The sequence below is a fragment of the Pongo pygmaeus genome, chromosome 15, assembly GCF_028885625.2.
Source record: "Pongo pygmaeus isolate AG05252 chromosome 15, NHGRI_mPonPyg2-v2.0_pri, whole genome shotgun sequence".
Classification (NCBI taxonomy): domain Eukaryota; kingdom Metazoa; phylum Chordata; class Mammalia; order Primates; family Hominidae; genus Pongo; species Pongo pygmaeus.
In genome coordinates, this window is record NC_072388.2 from 18,449,626 (window position 1) to 18,466,790 (window position 17,165).

Below are 17,165 nucleotides of genomic sequence, written 5' to 3' on the forward strand. Positions count from 1 at the left end.
GAAAATAAAAGAAAAAAGAAAAGAAAAGGGGATTAGGAAGTGAGAAACAAGAGCTAGGTTGTATCCCTACCTTCCCCTTCCAACCAGGGAGGGGACCTGGTTCAAGTACTCAACCACCAACCCCCCCTCCACACCATTCATCTTTCCCCAACTCTTGAATTTTTACCTTCTTTTCCTGAAGGACATGGTCAGTAGGCTCTGGATGAGATTCAGAGGCTCCAGAGGTGAGCTTCACGGCTAGATCCTCCACTTCCTCCTCCTCTCCCAAGCTCAGACTATAAGAAGGCATTTGGGTCTCTGCCCCTTTCTTCTCTTCTGAATCAAACCAACGACCCTGGGGATAGTAGTGGCAGTTATGAATCACAGCAGTATCCACAGCCCCTCAAACCCAGATGGATCTGAAGGCAGCGCCAGACCATGGGGAAAGTCTACATCTCCATTAATAGCACCTCTAATCTCCTCTCCCTTCACACACCAGCACTGATGTGTCCTGTCTGACTTACTGCTCTCACACACCACCTTGCTCTACTCAACCTTCGGAGCCTTCACCCACATGCTTCATGATATGCCCCTGCTTTCATCTCTTCATTGATGTCACAACCTGGCAGCATGGGGCTCTTCACACACCTTTTAGGATATTAGTGAGATGTTTTGGGGGTCAGAAGAAAAAGGGCAAAGCCCCATATTAATCCCCCAGCAGCCTTGGGCTGCTTAACCTCTCTGAACCTCAGCTTTCTCTCATTCACTACCACCTATCTGATAGGGCCACTGGGAAATTAAATGGAGTGATATATGTACGTATGACTCTTTGCAAAATGCAAAGCCCTAAATCAATGTAAGATGGCAGCAGTTGTAATCCTGATAACAACCCTGTGAAGTAGATTTTCATTAAATTCATTTTAAAGGTGAGGAGATTAAAGCTCTAAAGGGTTAAGAGGTTGCCTAAGGTTGCATAGTTTGTAATTGGCAGAGACAGAAGAGGGTTCAGATTAGCCTTGTCCCTCAACCCGAAACACAAGTATACACAGAAGCAATGTGTGTCTATCTAGTGATTCTGAACTGTATACTAAATGTAGGCATGTAGACGTGTAAAAGTGGACATGTATTTGCACATGCACAGACAATTAAGTGGTCTCTGGTATAGGCCCTGATAGAGCTGTTGGAAAATTAATTAGCAGATGTATCTCATGCCTGATCTCAAAAGCACCTAACTGACTCTGCTATAGTAACATTAAGCTGGCTTTCCTGAGCAGAGGCTTCCTAAGGACAGGGACTGTTTTTTGTTGTGGTCTTTTGGGCTTTCATTTTTTTGAGACATAGTCTCTATCTGTTGCCCAGGCTGGAGTGCAGTGACACAATCTCGCCTCCCGGTTGAAGCAATTCTCGTGCCTCAGCCTCCCAAGAAGCTGGGATTACAGGTGCACACCACCACACCTGGCTAATTTTTGTATTTTCGGTAGAGACAGGGTTTCATCGTGTTGCCCAGGCTGGTCTCAAACTCCTGGACTCAAGTGATCCACCCGCCTTGGCCTCCCAAAGTGCTGGGATTACAGGCATGAGCCACCGCACCCAGCCAGGACAGGAATTGTTTTTGATCTATTGCACAAAACCTCCAAAGTAGATACGCAATAAAAGTAACGATGCCAGTGAAGATGGTCCTGCAACAAAAGGCACCCTAGGAGAGGCTCTGAGGAGAGAAGATAGCCAGACACAGAGCAGCACAGAGGGAAACTGAGACACTGAAAGCTAGAGACAAGAGCATACAACAGACATGGCTGGAGTCAAGATGAGTGCCTGGAGCTATTACCAAAGTTGCTTCCTGAGCTGTCTCTGTGGCAGAGATGGATTTCAGGGCTATAGGGCAGGTTGAAAGGTCTAGTCCCTTAGAGAAATGCTGAGCCCTCCAACTTGGAGGCTCAGAGAGCAGGCAATTGCTGTTGTTCAGACAGTACAAATCAGCTTGCGTCATGTGAGATATCTGTAGACTCTGGAACAAAGGGCTGGCAGACACAGTGCTCTTTAGACTAGGGAGGGTGACCAGGCACCGGTTCTCCAAGGAGAGGATGTCTGGATGGGCAGAAACATGTCCATGTGGTTTCTCCATGGTCTTCAGGTCAGAAAGTGTGGCCAGGCACCGGTTCTCCAAGGAGAGGATGTCTGGGTGGGCAGACACATATCCATGTGGTTTTTCCATGGTCTTCAGGTCAGGAAGCGTGGCTAGGCACTGGTTCTTCAAGGAGAGGATATCTGAGTTGGTAGATATATGCTGATGTAGTTTCTCCATGGGCTGTAAGTCAGGGAGCATAGCCAGGCACCGGTTCTCCAAGGAGAGGATGTCTGGATGGGCAGACACATGCCCATGGAGTTTTTCCATGGCTGAAACTCAGCTTGTATATGCCTAGAAGGACAGAAAAACAGGAGATGAGCACCTGGCTGCACTGAGAGTGTATTTGCATGAGAGCATATCTTCCCCACAGCTCTCCTGATAATGCCAATGATTTGTGGGTAGAAAACAACTAACGTTGTTTTTCCCAGGACTGGGTTCATCCAGAGAATATTCTAAGAGAGAGGGATAGCGAAAAGGTAAGGCAGAGGCTTAAGAGCAGAGAAATTAAGAAAAGGCCAGGTGCAGTGGCTCATGCTTCTAATCCCAACACTTTGGGAGCTGAGGCAAGAGGATTCCTTGAGCCCAAGAGTTCGAGGCAAGCCTGGGCAACACGGTGAAACCTCATCTCTACAAAGTTTTAAAAAATAAAAAATATTTCTTAAAAAAAAAAACAAAAAGGAATGGCTGGAGAGGAAGGGACATGCCTTCTCATAAGAAGGTAAAGGAGACCCAACTCCCCTGACCCCCGCTGCAGGACTATCAGTTTGATCCCTACTTAGTAGAGAGGCCTCGCACTATAATCTGGACTGTGGGTTCTTAGCTCCAGAGAAACAGGTACTTTAATCAAGTTGTCAATATTCACCACCTCAGCTTCCTTGCCTCCTATTCACTCTTCAACCAACTAAGTGGGATTCTGTCCCCACCAGTCCACAAGTCCTCTTAGGTAACCAAGGAACTTTTTGTTACTTCCATAAATAAATACATCTTGGCCTTTATCTTATTTCACCCCTCAAGTAGAATATGACATTGTTGATTACTCTCTCATTAGAACTCTCTCTTCCTTTGCTTTCCATGATGCTACTGTCCTGATTTTCTTCTTAAAACTATTCTGGCTAGATCTTCTGAGGGATTCTTTCTCTGCCATTTCTTAACATCAATGCTCCTTGCAGTTCTATTCTAATCCTTGTACATACTTCACTGGGGTGGTCTCACCCACTATGTGGCTCCAAATGACATTTCTGTGCTGGCGACTCACAGATCTATTCCTGGACCTGGTTCTCCCTTCTGAGCTTCATATTCACTTATCCATTTGCCTGTTGGACATCCCCACTGGATGACTCAAAGGTGCTCCAAATTCCACAGATCCTAAATGTATCATCTTTCTCCTTCTCATATCTCTGCCCCAAATCCATTCCCCTTCCTTTGCCCCCTCTGCCTACTGGAGCTGGAAGTGAGACAGACTTTACTTTGAATCCTCCTTTACCTTGGGATCTTGGTTGGATAAGATACTTAAATTCTCTGTGTCTCTAGGGTTTCCTCTTTTATAAAATTAAGAAAAATGCTGGCCGGGCGCGGTGGCTCACGCCTGTAATCCCAGCACTTTGGGAGGCCGAGGCAGGCGGATCACAAGGTCAGGAGATCGAGACTATCCTGGCTAACACAGTGAAACCCCATCTCTACTAAAAAAAAAATACAAAAAATTAGCCGGGCATGGTGGTGGTCACCTGTAGTCCCAGCTACTCGGGAGGCTGAGGCAGGAGAATGGCATGAACCCGGGAGGGGGAGATTGCAATGAGCCAAGATTGGCTACTGCACTCCAGCCTGGGCGACAGAGCAAGACTCTGTCTCAAAAAAAAAAAAAAAAAAAAAAGCCTACCTCACAGAGTTGTTATAGACATAAATGAGAAAAAAATATTAGGCACTTTGAGCATTGCCTGGCACTAAGTGTTCAATATAGAAGCTATTATTATTTGTTGTTATTATCCAGTAAACTACTAAATCCTATTGATTCTACTCCCTCAGTGTCTCTCAAATCTATCCAATTCTCTCCATTCCGCCTACCACCACCTTTGTTGAAACCCTCTAATCCATGTGGTGACATACTATATATAGATTTGTCTAAAGGACCTCCCTGCTAGAGCCAGATGTGGTACCCTGTAATCGCAGCGACTCTCGAAGGCTGAGGCAGGAGGATCACTTGAGCCCAGGAGTTTAAAACCAGCCTGAGCTACATAGTGAGACTCCTTTTTTTTTGAGACAGAGTCTTGCTCTGTCATCCAGGCTGGAGTGCAATGGCACGATCTTGGCTCACTGCAACCTCCACCTCCCAGGTTCGATCCATTCTCCTGCCTCAGCCTCCCGAGTAGCTGGAATTACAGGCACCCGCCACTACGCCCAGCTAATTTTTTTTTTTTTTTTTTTTTTTTTTGTATTTTTAGTAGAGAGGGTTTCGCTATGCTGGCCAGGCTGGTCTCAAACTCCTGACCTTGTGATCCACCCACCTTGGCCCCCCAAAGTGCTGGGATTACAGGTGTGAGCCACTGCGCCTGGCGGACTCCTTTTTTTTTTTCTTTTTTTAAAGCATGTTTGCTTATTAGCCCACTTGCTAATTGTTTCTCCTTTGTTTTTTTTTTTTTTTGCTTTTTGTTTTTTGAGATGGAGTCTCACTCTATTGCCAGACTGGAGTGCAGTGGCACAGTCTCAGCTCACTGCAACCTTGACTTCCTGGGTTCAAGCGATTCTCCTGCCTCAGCCTCCCAAGTAGCTGGGATTACAAGTGCACGCCACCACATCCAGCTAATTTTTGTGTTTGTAGTAGAGACAGGGTTTCACCATGTTCATCAGGATGGTCTCGATCTCCTGACCTCATGATCCACCCACCTCAGCCTCCCAAAGTGCTAGGATTACAGGCATGAGCCACCGCACTCAGCCTAATTGTTTCTCCTCACTGAAATAAAACTCCTTAAGGTAAGGGCTCCTTTGTCTTGCTCCCCTCTGCATCCTCAGCAGCACACACAAAACCCGTCTTCTGGTCACCTCCAAGCATCATCTCTAACACCCCAATCTAACTCTCAGCACTCTAAGCTTCAATCATACAAATTTTATTTAGCTTATTAATTGCCATGGTATCTCTTGACTATGGGCCTTTGCACAGGCAGATCCCTGGAACACTCTTTCTTCTACCAACACCGCCCCTCCTTTACAAGGCCAAATGCTACTTTCCTCTCACTCTACAGGCTTCAGTTTCATCATCAACTCCTCCAAAAAGCCTGTGCTGACACCAAGCCCCAGTCTGGTTTAGGTGGCCTTCTCCTTGTTTTCACAACACCCATACTTCCCCTATCATAGAGCACATCACCTGTTTGTCTTTCTTCCCAATATACCATTAAGTTCCTGAGGAGAGAGACCCTTTTAGCCTTGTTAACCATTGTTCCCACAATTGCTGGTCAGTGGGATTCAGAGGCTTTTGAGAATCTGGTAAAAGCTATGGAGCTTTTTCACAGAAAAAAAAAAAAGAGTATATACTGTTTTGTGCTCAATTTTCACAGTGTCTATGAAGCCCATTTATGGATCTCCCAGGATCTCCATAAACTGCAAATCAGAAACCTCTGCCTAACAGAATGCTTGAATTATACCTTCAGGAACCTATTTTCCGGCCGGGTGGGGTGTGATGGCTCACACCTGTAATCCTAGCACTTTGGGAGGCTGAGGTGGGAGGATCACTTGAAGTCAGGAGTTCAAGACCAGCCTGGGCAACATAGTGAGACCTCTATTTAAAAAAAAAAAAAAAAAAGGAATGTATTTTCTTATTTATTTGGACAAAGGCTAATCTCTCATTCATATGTAAATATTTTGGGAATAATATTGTTAAGTCAACCACCTAAACTTAGTGTGAAAAAGCTTAGGGACAGGAGTACAGAACACTTCCAAGAAGACCTGAATGACTAACAATCCAGGGCCAAAAAGGACAACAGTATCTCACTGGACGTCAGTGTGACAAACACATAAAAAATGATGGCTTCTGTGCCCTATACACTTTGCTCATGTCGTTGCCCTATATAAGCCCCCAAGGAAAGGGGTGGGGAAACTCAGAATTGACTCAGATTTTTTTTTTTTTAAAGAGATCTCAAACCAAAAATAAACAGAAAAATAAGGACAGTTTATTGGAGCAACATAGTGAGACTGTCCTGTCCTTAAAAGGACAGTCTCACTATTTTGCTCATTTTATTTTTTTGCACCCTGGAGTTTTTGAAAGGAGATTCAGCTGAACCACAAATGGAAAGTTAAAGTTCCGTCCCCACTTCCATCTCTAGTTCCCTTCTCTGGAAGTAAACATTGCTAACAGTTTTATACTAATAGTTTCAGTTTCTATGCATATACAAATACATGCCTTCACCATCACCACTGCTTTTGCTTTTGCTTTTGCTTTACACAAACAGGATCATAAGTTAGACGCTATTCTGCACTTAGTATATCTCAGAGACTTTGCCCTATTAACACATTAATACCCACCTCACTCTTTCCTTTTTTTTTTTTTTTTTTTTTTTTGAGGCGGAATCTAGCTCTGTTGTTCAGCTCACTGAAATCTCTGCCTCCCGAGTTCAAGCGATTCTCCTGCCTTAGCCTTCCGAGTAACTGGGATTACAGGCGCCCACCACCATGCCTGGCTAATTTTTTGTATTTTCAGTAGAGAAGGTTTTCACCATGTTGGCCAGGCTGGTCTCAAACTCCTGACCTCAGGTGATCCCCAACCTCCGCCTCCCAAAGTGCTGGGATTACAGGCATGAACCACCGCGCCCGGCCTCCACCTCACTCTTCAAGTGGCTGTATGGTAGTCTAGCACATTTAAGCACAGTCTGGGTTTCTATTATTACAAACGGTTCTCATACTAGCATTTGTTGGTGACAGCCACTGTCCCCTTTCAATGGGCACACAGGGCAAGGAAGTAAGAGGGGATGACTCTCACGTGGTCCCTCTTCCTGTCCCTCCCTCTCCTTCAGCCTTCTCCTCCTCCTTTCTCACCTCCCCTTTCACGCAGTATACACTCCGTCCCCTTCCCGGAGCCGCCGGGAGGAGCAGGGTGGATGCACTCCTTGCTGAGTCTCGGGTGGTTCCTAACCGGCCCCGCCAGGCCCTTCCCGCCCAGCTCTCAGCCTCAGAGCCCAGCGCCCTAGACCCAGGTCCAGGGCAAGTTCTGCCTGCGCTCGGACCCTACCTTAGACTGGGGCTGGAGACCCTGGGTGCCTGACCTGGGGCGTCCGATTCCCGCAGCAGGAAGCAGAAACTTCGCTCTGGATTCTGCCAGTGGGAAGGGTGGCAGCCGGGGGAGGAGCCGGATGCGGATCTGGGAAGAGACAGTGCGGGCGGAGACTCTCGGGCCCGGGCGGGGCGCAGCAGCTGCTGGAAGGGCAGCGAGCCGAGGGCCGGGCAAGACGACATGCCAGGCCGGCGACGCGAATGCCCAGGACCCCTGCAGCCTTTTCTGGGGCCCGAGTTTAGTTTGTTATTGTTTCTCTTTTTTTCCCTTTCGAGTCCTATTTTCTCCTGTCCCTAGGGCCTCCCCCTCTACCAAATTCGTCTCCTCTGGCTAATTTTCGTCTTTTTTTCTCCCATTAACTCTTCAAACACCGTTTCCTGGAAAAGATTTTAGCATGTTCGCTGCCTGTCTGTACACCTCTCCTTCCTAGCATCAAAGACGGTCAGACTCAATTCATCCTAAAGTTCCTCTGAGGAACTCCTTAAAAGGCGACGGAAAGCAGAAAGCAACCTCCTGTAACCAAGTGTAGACATCAGTCAATCAAAGTTCGCTGAACTGAGAGCAAGTACCTCCCCTCCTGTTGATCAGAAGAGAGATCCGTGGATCACACAGAATCTATCTGGAGCCATCCTGAATGATTAATGCTGAACCCTTTCAAGGAAGATGGAACCAGGCTTAGGAAAGAGACAATTGACCCTCAGGTTAATAATGCTAGCTTCATAAAAAAAGGACCAAATATAGTAGCAGGAGAAATATGCTTTCTGCCTTTATATAAAGCAGATTAGCTGTCTTCTGGAAAATATCATTGCTTTCCTTAGAGAGGTACCCTTGAGTCTCAGGTAATAGCTGAGCTTCCGCTCAGAATTGAGGGCATTCTATCCTCTATTAACTGAGCCAGTACCCCTTTCCTTCCTTAGAAACCTCCATTGCCACCCACCCCATCAGTCCCAACACTGCCTGCAATGGTCTTTATGTTTGTGTCTCCCCAAAATTTATATATTGAAACCCTAATCCCAATGCAATGGTATTTAGGGTGGGATCTCTGGGAGGTCATTAGGTCATGGAGTTTAGAATACTCATAAATGGGATTGGTGGCCTCATAAGGAGAGACGGAAGAGCTAGCTAGCTCTTTTTCCACGATATGAGGATACAAGAAAAGAGCCATCTGCAATCCCAAGGAAGGCCCTCATCTTCAGAAGCAGACCATGCTGGCAATCTGATCTTGGACTTCCATTCTCTAGAAATGTGAGAAATAATATTTGTTGTTTAAGCCATCCAGTCTACGATAATTTGTTATAGCAACCTGAACTAAAACATTTCCTTTTTATAACAAATATTTTAAAGCTCCTTTTATTTTCCTGAAACATAATTCATAAAGAATGTAACTTACCTCCACACACAATTTTAAACAAAAATTTAAAGACAAAAAGTAGAGACAGGGTTTTGCTATGTTGCCCAGGCTCTACCTCCAGGGCTCAAACAGTCCTCCTACGTTGGCCTCCCAAAGTGCTTGGATTACAGGCATAAGCCACCATGCCTGGCCAAAAAATTAGTAAAATCTCTTAAAGAGATATAAAGGAGTTTACAGCCATACCACCCTGAACGCGCCCAATCTCCTCTGATCTTGGAAGCTGAGCAGGGTTGGGCTTGGTTAGTACTTGGATGGGAGATAAAAGGAATAGTAGAAGGAATATGACTTACAATTAAATACTATGTGTTTAGATATGTAAATGCTTGTGCATAACATTCAAGAAGACACAATGTGGTACTCAGATATATGCATCTCTATATAAAATCACCTCGAATGTAACAGCTACAAATGCAGAATGATACAGGCATTATAATGGCGATTCAAATGCCATGAACAGAATTACTGATGTGGTATGATTTTCCAGAATACTAAATAACTTTTGGCAGATTTTCAAACAAAACAAGGTATGATCATCCCATGATTTTCATAGTAGTTGCATCCCTGGAAAATTCAGCGTGTATTAAAACTACGCATAAAATGCCTTGTGTTTATATTTAAAATTAAATTATGGTCGGGCGCGGTGGCTCACGCCTGTAATCCCAGCACTTGGGGAGGCCAAGGTGGGCAGATTACCTGAGGTCAGGAGTTTGAGACCAGCCTGGCCAACATGGTGAAACCTTGTCTCCACTAAAAATACAAAAATTAGCCGGGCATGGTGGCGGCCGCCTGTAATCCCAGCTACTCGGGAGGCTGAGGCAGGAGAATGGCTTGAACCCAGAAGGTGGAGGTTGCAGTGAGCCGAGAGCACACCACTGCACTCCAGCCTGGGTGACAAGAGCAAAACTCCGACTTAAAAAAAAAAAGAAAAAAATTAAGTTAGATCCTAATTAAAACAAGTTTTCAGCTACATGAATGACTGGCAAGTTATTCAAAGTTAAAGATGCGGAAATGTCACTCATTGTGTGGTAGTGTCCCAAACAGTTCCTGAATGTTGAGCTGTCCTGGGCACTACCCATTTAAATGTGTAAAATCATCCTAATTATTGTGAAAGCCAAAAACACCCCCTAGAGGGCAGTGCCACTCACATCGAAAACCATCATTAGCGGTCTGTTTAGAGGAGAAAGAGAGGAGTTTGGTGAGGGAACACAAGAGCTAGGAAATCGGAAAGAAAGGGTTATGTGAGGTGACTACAGTGGGAGCATACTGAGGAGAAAGAAGTGAGGGGAGGGATTGAAAGAGTCCACACAGGGCCTTTCTTCTGAAGGCCAGCTTTATAAGGCCTCTTCCCCATAGAATATACCTTAGATAATAATCCCAACCTCAAGACCTCGTAGTCTGTGACTCTCTGTGGGAAACACCTGCCCCATCAGTGACATATGCAGAACAGCATATGCAAGCCCTTCCATCATATTCCCATAAATATCAGACCTGAGAAGACTGGCAATACAGGAGGCAAGGCAATTGGTGATGGCTTCCTGATTGGCTTTGAGGATCTAGATTTACTTTCTGGTTTCCTGAAGCAGCAAAGGGATTCAAGGCAGGCAAGGCTTGTACATTGGAACTACCTGGGGATAGTTTAAAAATTCCAAAGTCCGGGCCACACCCCAGACCAATTAAATTGCAATCACCCAGAGTAGGACCCAGGCATCAGTAGTTTTTGAAGTTTCCTAGGTGCTATGGTCTGAATATGTCCCCCAAAATTCATGTTGAAACTCGATCTGCAATGCGATAATATTAAGGGTTGGGGTCTTTAGGAGGGATTAAGTCATGAGAGCAGAGCCCTTATGAATGGAGTTTGCAGCCTTATAAAAGGGCTAGAAGAAACCAGCAGTCACTCCTTTGTTTGCCCTTCCACCTTCTGCCATGAGAAGATGCAGCAAGAAGGTGTGTTCTCACCAGACACCAAATGCTAGTGCCTTGATCTTGGACTTCCCAGCCTCCAGAATTATGAGAAATAAATTTCTATTATCTGTAAAATTACCCAGTCTCAGGTATTTTGGTATAGCAGCACAAATGGATGGAGACATCAGGTGATACTAATGTGCAGAAAAGTTTAGGAACCTCTGCTCAAGGGTCTCACTAATCAAAGTATGGGATTGTGGACCACAACATCAATATCACCTTGTTGGAAATGCAGATTCTCAGGCTCTACCCCACATCTACTGAATCAGAATCTTTTAACAATATTTCCAGGTTATTCCCACTCACATTAAAGTTTGAGAAACGCTGATCCAGACAAGTGGCGTGGAACCTGAGAATCTATATTTCCAAACACTGAGGTCAGGGCCCAGTGATTTGCATTTTAACAAGCTCTCCGGTTGGTTTTGGTACATGCTTAAATTTAAGAACCCCTGATTAGGCAGCGTATGGTGGCTTATGACTATAATCCCAGCACTTTGGGAGGCCGAGCGGGCAGATCACTTGAGCTCAGGAGTTTGAGACCAGCCTGGGCAACATGTTGAAACCCTGTCTCTACAAAAAATGCCAAAAAAAAAAAAAAAAAAATAGCTAGGCACGCTGGTGCACACCTGTAGTCCTTGCTACTTGTGGAGCTGAGGCAGGAGGATTGCTTGAGTCCAGGAAGTCAAGGCGGCAGTGAGCTGTGTTCGTGTCCCTGCAACCTGGGTGACAAAGCAAGACCCTATCTCAAAAAAAAAAAAAGCTCTGATTTAAACGAAGATTGTTGCTCATCTCTTTTGAAAATTTCTGATTCAGTAGGTAGGTCTGAGATGGAACCTGAGAATTTGCACTTCCAGCAATTTCTCAGGTAATCATGACTCTTCTCTCTGATCTGAGGTAAACATTTTAAAAACTATTAATCTAGGATGATTACCTAAACAGGAGCGATAGTTACTACCTACCACACGGCAGAGGTAGGTAGTAAATAATGCACCCGTCACACTTGAATTGCATATATAAATTAAAAATTTGGCCCAATTCCCAGATATTCTGTTCCAATCACACAGCCACTGAATGATCCCTAAAGGACATTTCAGCTGTGTTTTGAGGAGCCAGATAAACTATCTCTGCCTTGCAACAGAGAAAACGTTTCAACTGGCAAGATGTTCATAATGTTCAAATTCAGCTTTTCATACCCGTAGGAAGTGCTAGTCATATTGCCAATATTTGCTTCTTTGAGTCATGCTTTCCTAAGTTAGCCCTTCCCTTGAGTTGAAGCAATCTTTCTTCAGATTACTATCATTAGAATAAATCAGGAGTTTTGCCAATCAAATAACTATACCAGGGCTGGGAAGATGTGCCATTTCCCACTGGAATGAAATCACTTAACTCTCACAGAACCGTCTTACTTTCCTTATTTGCAAGTTCTTAAAGGACCATTCACTTTCTCCTGTATATAGGCCTACATCACCTCACTGTTGATCAGTAGCATTGAGCTGCAATGGCCAACTGATGGGTGTAGTATCCAGACTGATTTGTCTCTGGGACAAAGGAGTGCCACCCCCTCAGTCTTCCCTTTTGGGAAGGGTCCTACCACCTATTAAAATTGCTCACTTGTGGTCAGTTTTCTTGCACATTCATTGTCCTCCTCTACTTTGATCAACAAACATCTGCTAATCCCCTGTCAAAGAATAGTGCTAGTACATGGGTAAAATGTATACAACATGCCTTCTTCTCAAGACTTCATCATCTTGTAGAGATAGACACATGTAGAAATCACAAAAACACAAGGCAAATAAAGAGAAGTGCTATAATGGACTAAGAAACAAACTATAGGGTTATATAGGTGAGAGCAAGGATCTCAAGCAACTCCCTGGAGAGATGGACTTTGAACTGGGAAGGGCAGGTCTCTGATAAGCTGGGAGGGGAGTGACCAGTAGGAAGTGGAAAGGCCATTGGTTTTACCTGATTTTTTTCTTCTTTGTGAATGATTACCTTTAGATTCACAGTATGTGTTTGTTTGACCTAACCATCGCAACTTAAAGCATCACACAAGCCGTGATATGTGGACAAGCAAACACTTACTGGATAGCCACTTGTCACCTCAGACAAGCCCTTCTGGGCCATCTGAAAGCAGATTACAAGAACCTCAGTGTCTTCTCCCTTCTGACTCTTCTGAATCAAAACAACCCTGCATTTGGCCTCTGGTCTGTTGACATTTGCCAATGTCTTTCTTCATCTTTCTTTCTTTTTTTTTTTTTTTTGAGGCACAGTCTTGCTGTGTCGCCCAGGCTGGAGTGCAGTGGCACGATCTCGGTTCACTACAACCTCTGCCTCCTGGGTTCAAGCAATTCTCCTGCCTCAGCCTCCTGAGTAGCTGAGATTACAGGCACCCACCGCCATGCCCGGCTCATTTTTTGTATTTTTAGTAGAGACAAGCTTTCACCATCTTGGCCAGGCTGGTCTCAAACTCCTGACCTCAGGTGATCCGCCCGCCTCGACTTCCCAAAGTGCTGGGATTACAGGCAGGAGCCACCGTGGCTGGCCTCTTTCTTCATCTTTCTTCAAGGACATTCCTCACTGACTAGTCTCCCTAATCAGGTATGGTAATTAAAATAGGCCACAAATTCTTTGCTTCCTCTCCCATTGAGAGGCAGAGTCTTAATTCCTTCTTGAAACTGGGCTGACCTGGTCACTTGTTTGACCAATATAATGTGGCAGCAGTTGCATTCTGGGACTTCTGAGGCTAGGTCAAAGGAAACTTGCCCTTCCTCCAGGACTCTGGAATACTCCCTTGGGAAGCCCTGAGCTGTCATGTGAGTCCAACTACCCTAACACTGCCACTCTAAAGAGGCCACATGTAGGTGTTTCAATTAACACACTCAACTGAGCTCAGCCTTCTAGCCATCTCTACCAGGGCACCAGACAGGGCACATCTCTGGTGCCCTGGTGGAGAAAGAAGCTGTCTTAAGTCCTTCAGATCAGTTCATCTACCAATTGTCTATCATCAAGTAACTTCCACTAATGACACATGAAACAGAAGAATCATCTAGTGGAAGCCTGCCTAAATTTAGTGAAGTCATATACACATAAAATTGTGAAATATGATTAAATGGTTGTTGTTTTAAGTCACAAAGTTTTGGGCAGCAAATGATAACTGGTACATTAGGCCTGCAAAATATAAGACAGTTTACATCAGGGTACTCTCTAATCATCCTACTTTTTTTTTTTTTTTTTGAGACAAAAACAGTATGCCTGATCTCAAAAAGGATTTGAGTCCTGCTTTCGGATGGGATGAGGCAGAAGTAATTGGAAGTCAAATTTGGATTTCAAAATAGTGAACTTGGTGCCGGGCACAGTGGCTCACACCTGTAATCCCAGCACTTTGGAAGGCAGAGGCAGGCAGATCACCTGAGGTCAGGAGTTCGAGACCAGCCTGGCCAACATGGTAAAACCTCGTCTGTACTAAAAATACAAAATTAGCTGGGTGTGGGGGCGTGCACCTGTAATCCCAGCTACTTGGGAGGCTGAGACTGGAGAACTGCTTGAACCTGGGAGGCGGAGGTTGCAGTGAGCCAAGATCCCGCCACTACACTCCAGCCTAGGCAACAAGAGTGAAACTCCGTGTCAAAAAAAAAAAAAAAGAAAAAGAAAAAAAAGGCCGGGCATGGTGGCTCATGCCTGTAATCCCAACACTTTGGGAGGCCGAGGTGGGCGGATCATGAGGTCAAGAGATCAAGACCATCCTGGCCAACATGGTGAAACACCATCTCTACTAAAAACACAAAAACTAGCTGGGCATGGTGGCGTGCGCCTGTAGTCCCAGCTACTCGAGAGGCTGAGACAGGAGAATTGCTTGAACCTGGGAACGCGGAGGTTGCAGTGAGCTGAGACCGTGCCACTGCACTCCAGCCTGGTGACAGAGAGAGACTCGGTCCCAAAAAAAAAAAAAAAAAAAAAAATAGTGAACTTGGAACATTTTAACGACTTGTGGGAAGAATTAAAAAAATATGGGAATTCAGATAATCAGGGAAGAACTGGAATACTTGGCTGCAATCCAAGATATGGGTGAAGATAGTATATTACATATATATATATATATATTTTTTTTTTTTTTTTTTGAGATGGAATTTTGCTTTTGTTGCCCAGGCTGGAGTGCAGTGGCATAATCTTGGCTCACTGCAACCTCTGCCTCCTGGGTTCAAGCAATTCTCCTGCCTCAGCCTCCGAAGTAGCTGGGATTACAGGCACCTGCCACCACCGCTGGCTAATTTTTTGTCTTTTTAGTAGAGACAAGGTTTCACCATGTTGTCCTGGTTGGCCTTGAACTCCTGACCTCAGGTGATCCGCCCACCTCTGCCTCCCAAAGTGCTGGGATTACAGGAGTGAGCCACCACACCCGGCCAGATAATATATTATATATTAAATATGGTTGTTTAAACATGAACTCTGGAGTCCAACAGATCTGGGTTTATTTTTTATTTTTTTATTTTTATTTTTTGAGACAAAGGTCTTGAAACATGTGCCACCACACCTGGTCCAATGCATCTGTGTTTAAATCCTCCTCTGCTACTGACTAGCAGTGTGACCTAAGCTGTAGAAGAAAATAAGGTTAATAATCTCAACCCTCAATAGGGCCAGCGAGTGGTCCTTGAGTCTGCCGTAAGATCACATGATGCAGATGTGGCAAAGGGGCCAGGCTAGCTTCTCCATTTGAAAAGTCTCACCTCCTGTCTCATTTTCATAACAATCCCAAGCTCAATACATCCTAATAAGTGAAAAAAAACTGTTGGAAGGAAGAACCCACTACCCCTTGCTCTGGCTGAGCGTCTTTTAAATTCACGGCTATTTGCATTACAGCAATTGGATGTTAATTTTTCAAGACCATGTCTCCAAACCTCCAGTGGCACTTATACTCGCTCATTGCTCCCACTTGTAGAGCCCATGTATGAGTTTCATGGATAAAGCTTGCCACTCAAGTGGAGATGGAGCTACATGAGAGAGGGGACATAATAAAGTCCTTCTACCAGTTTAAATACATGCTCAACATTTACAAACTCCTCTAATCTTCCAGTTTTCTCATCTATAAAGTGGGAATAATAATAGCACCCACTTTTTATGGGCTGTATTGTCATTCAAATTAGATAACATACATAAAGCACTTAGCATACCACCTGGCATATAGCTAGCACAAATAATGATAACTATAATCTAAAACAAGCAGTTCTAGGCTGGGCACAGTGGCTCACGCCTGTAATCCCAGCACTTTGGGAGGCTAAGGCAGGTGGATCACCTGAGGTCGGGAGCTCAAGACTAGCTTGGACAAGATGGTAAAATCCCATATCTACTAAAAATACAAAAATTAGCCAGGTGTAGTGGCGGACTCCTGTAATCCCAGCTACTCTGGAGGCTGAGGCAGGAGAATCACTTGAATCCAGGAGGCGGAGGTTGCAGTGAGCCGAAATTGTACCACTGCACTCCAGCCTGGGCGACAGAGTGAGACTCTGTCTCAAAAAAATAAAAAATAAAACAAGCAGTTCTTACTCTGTAATGAAAGAGTTGGCTTTCATCAGTGACAGTTTGCTTGAAAAGTGTGTATTGGGGCTCAGATTGTCTACCTGGCAATTAGTCAAACTGATATATTAGCCAGGCACGGTGGCTCACTCCTGTAATCCTAGCACTTTGGGAGGCCGAGGCGGGCGGATCACTTGAGGTCAGGAGTTCAAGACCAGCCTGGCCAACATGGTGAAACCCTGTCTCTACTAAAAATACAAAAATTAGCTGGGTATGTGCCTATAATCCCAGGTACTTGGGAGGCTGAGGTAGGAGAATCGCTTGAACCCGGGAGGTGGAGGTTGCAGTGAGCGGAGACTGCACCACTGCACTCCAGCCTGGGAGACAGAGCAATACTCTGTCTCAAACAAAACAAAACAAAACACCAACTAACTGATATATAGCTCTCTAACTATATGCCTTGGCCTCAGTTGGAATCCAGATGAATCTGCTTCCCTGTCGCAGGAGTACATCAGGCTGGAGTAGCTTATAACCTTCTGTACGGTACTCATGGTCTCAGGAGTCTGTCACTACAGTACACTGGCCTCCTTGTTTGGCATCATTTAGCTCTCTGATCTAAAAGGATATGTCCTAGGAACTTGACTTATAGATTACCAAGGCACACTTTTCCAAATGTGCCTAGAGGTCCTTAGGACTATCCCAAGTTGTGGGGTTTATGAGCTATAATAACACTGGTGTTTACAATACCATTATGGTGCTTATTTTATGGGATACGAACTTGGAATTCAAACTGGTTAAAGGACTTACTCATAATTACCAAAGCAACAATTGAATTGAAACTTGAAGCGAAGTTACTGAATCTAGCTCAGTACACTTTCAAGGCTATACTTTCTTTTGTCATTCTTCTAATACCGCTA

At 44.8% G+C, this 17,165-nt stretch overlaps 1 protein-coding gene across 5 annotated transcripts in view; it reads right to left on the minus strand.

Annotated features, from left to right (window-relative positions):
• Positions 1 to 7,453, minus strand: part of TEP1 (telomerase associated protein 1) — a 46,305-nt gene extending 38,852 nt beyond the window's left edge. For 2 of the 5 annotated variants that reach the window (XM_063651365.1, XM_054447595.2), the window contains exons 1-3: positions 7,357 to 7,453; positions 1,808 to 2,398; positions 167 to 334 (exon numbers count right to left, since the gene is read on the minus strand). In XM_063651365.1, the coding sequence (XP_063507435.1) occupies positions 167 to 334; positions 1,808 to 2,374 (735 nt within the window). In that variant the 5' untranslated portion in view covers positions 2,375 to 2,398; positions 7,357 to 7,453. Of the gene's footprint in view, positions 1 to 166; positions 335 to 1,807; positions 2,399 to 7,322 lie in introns of all 5 variants that reach the window. The other 3 variants (XM_054447596.2, XM_063651364.1, XM_054447593.2) reach the window with 2 other exon arrangements.
• Positions 7,454 to 17,165: the final 9,712 nt, after the last annotated feature.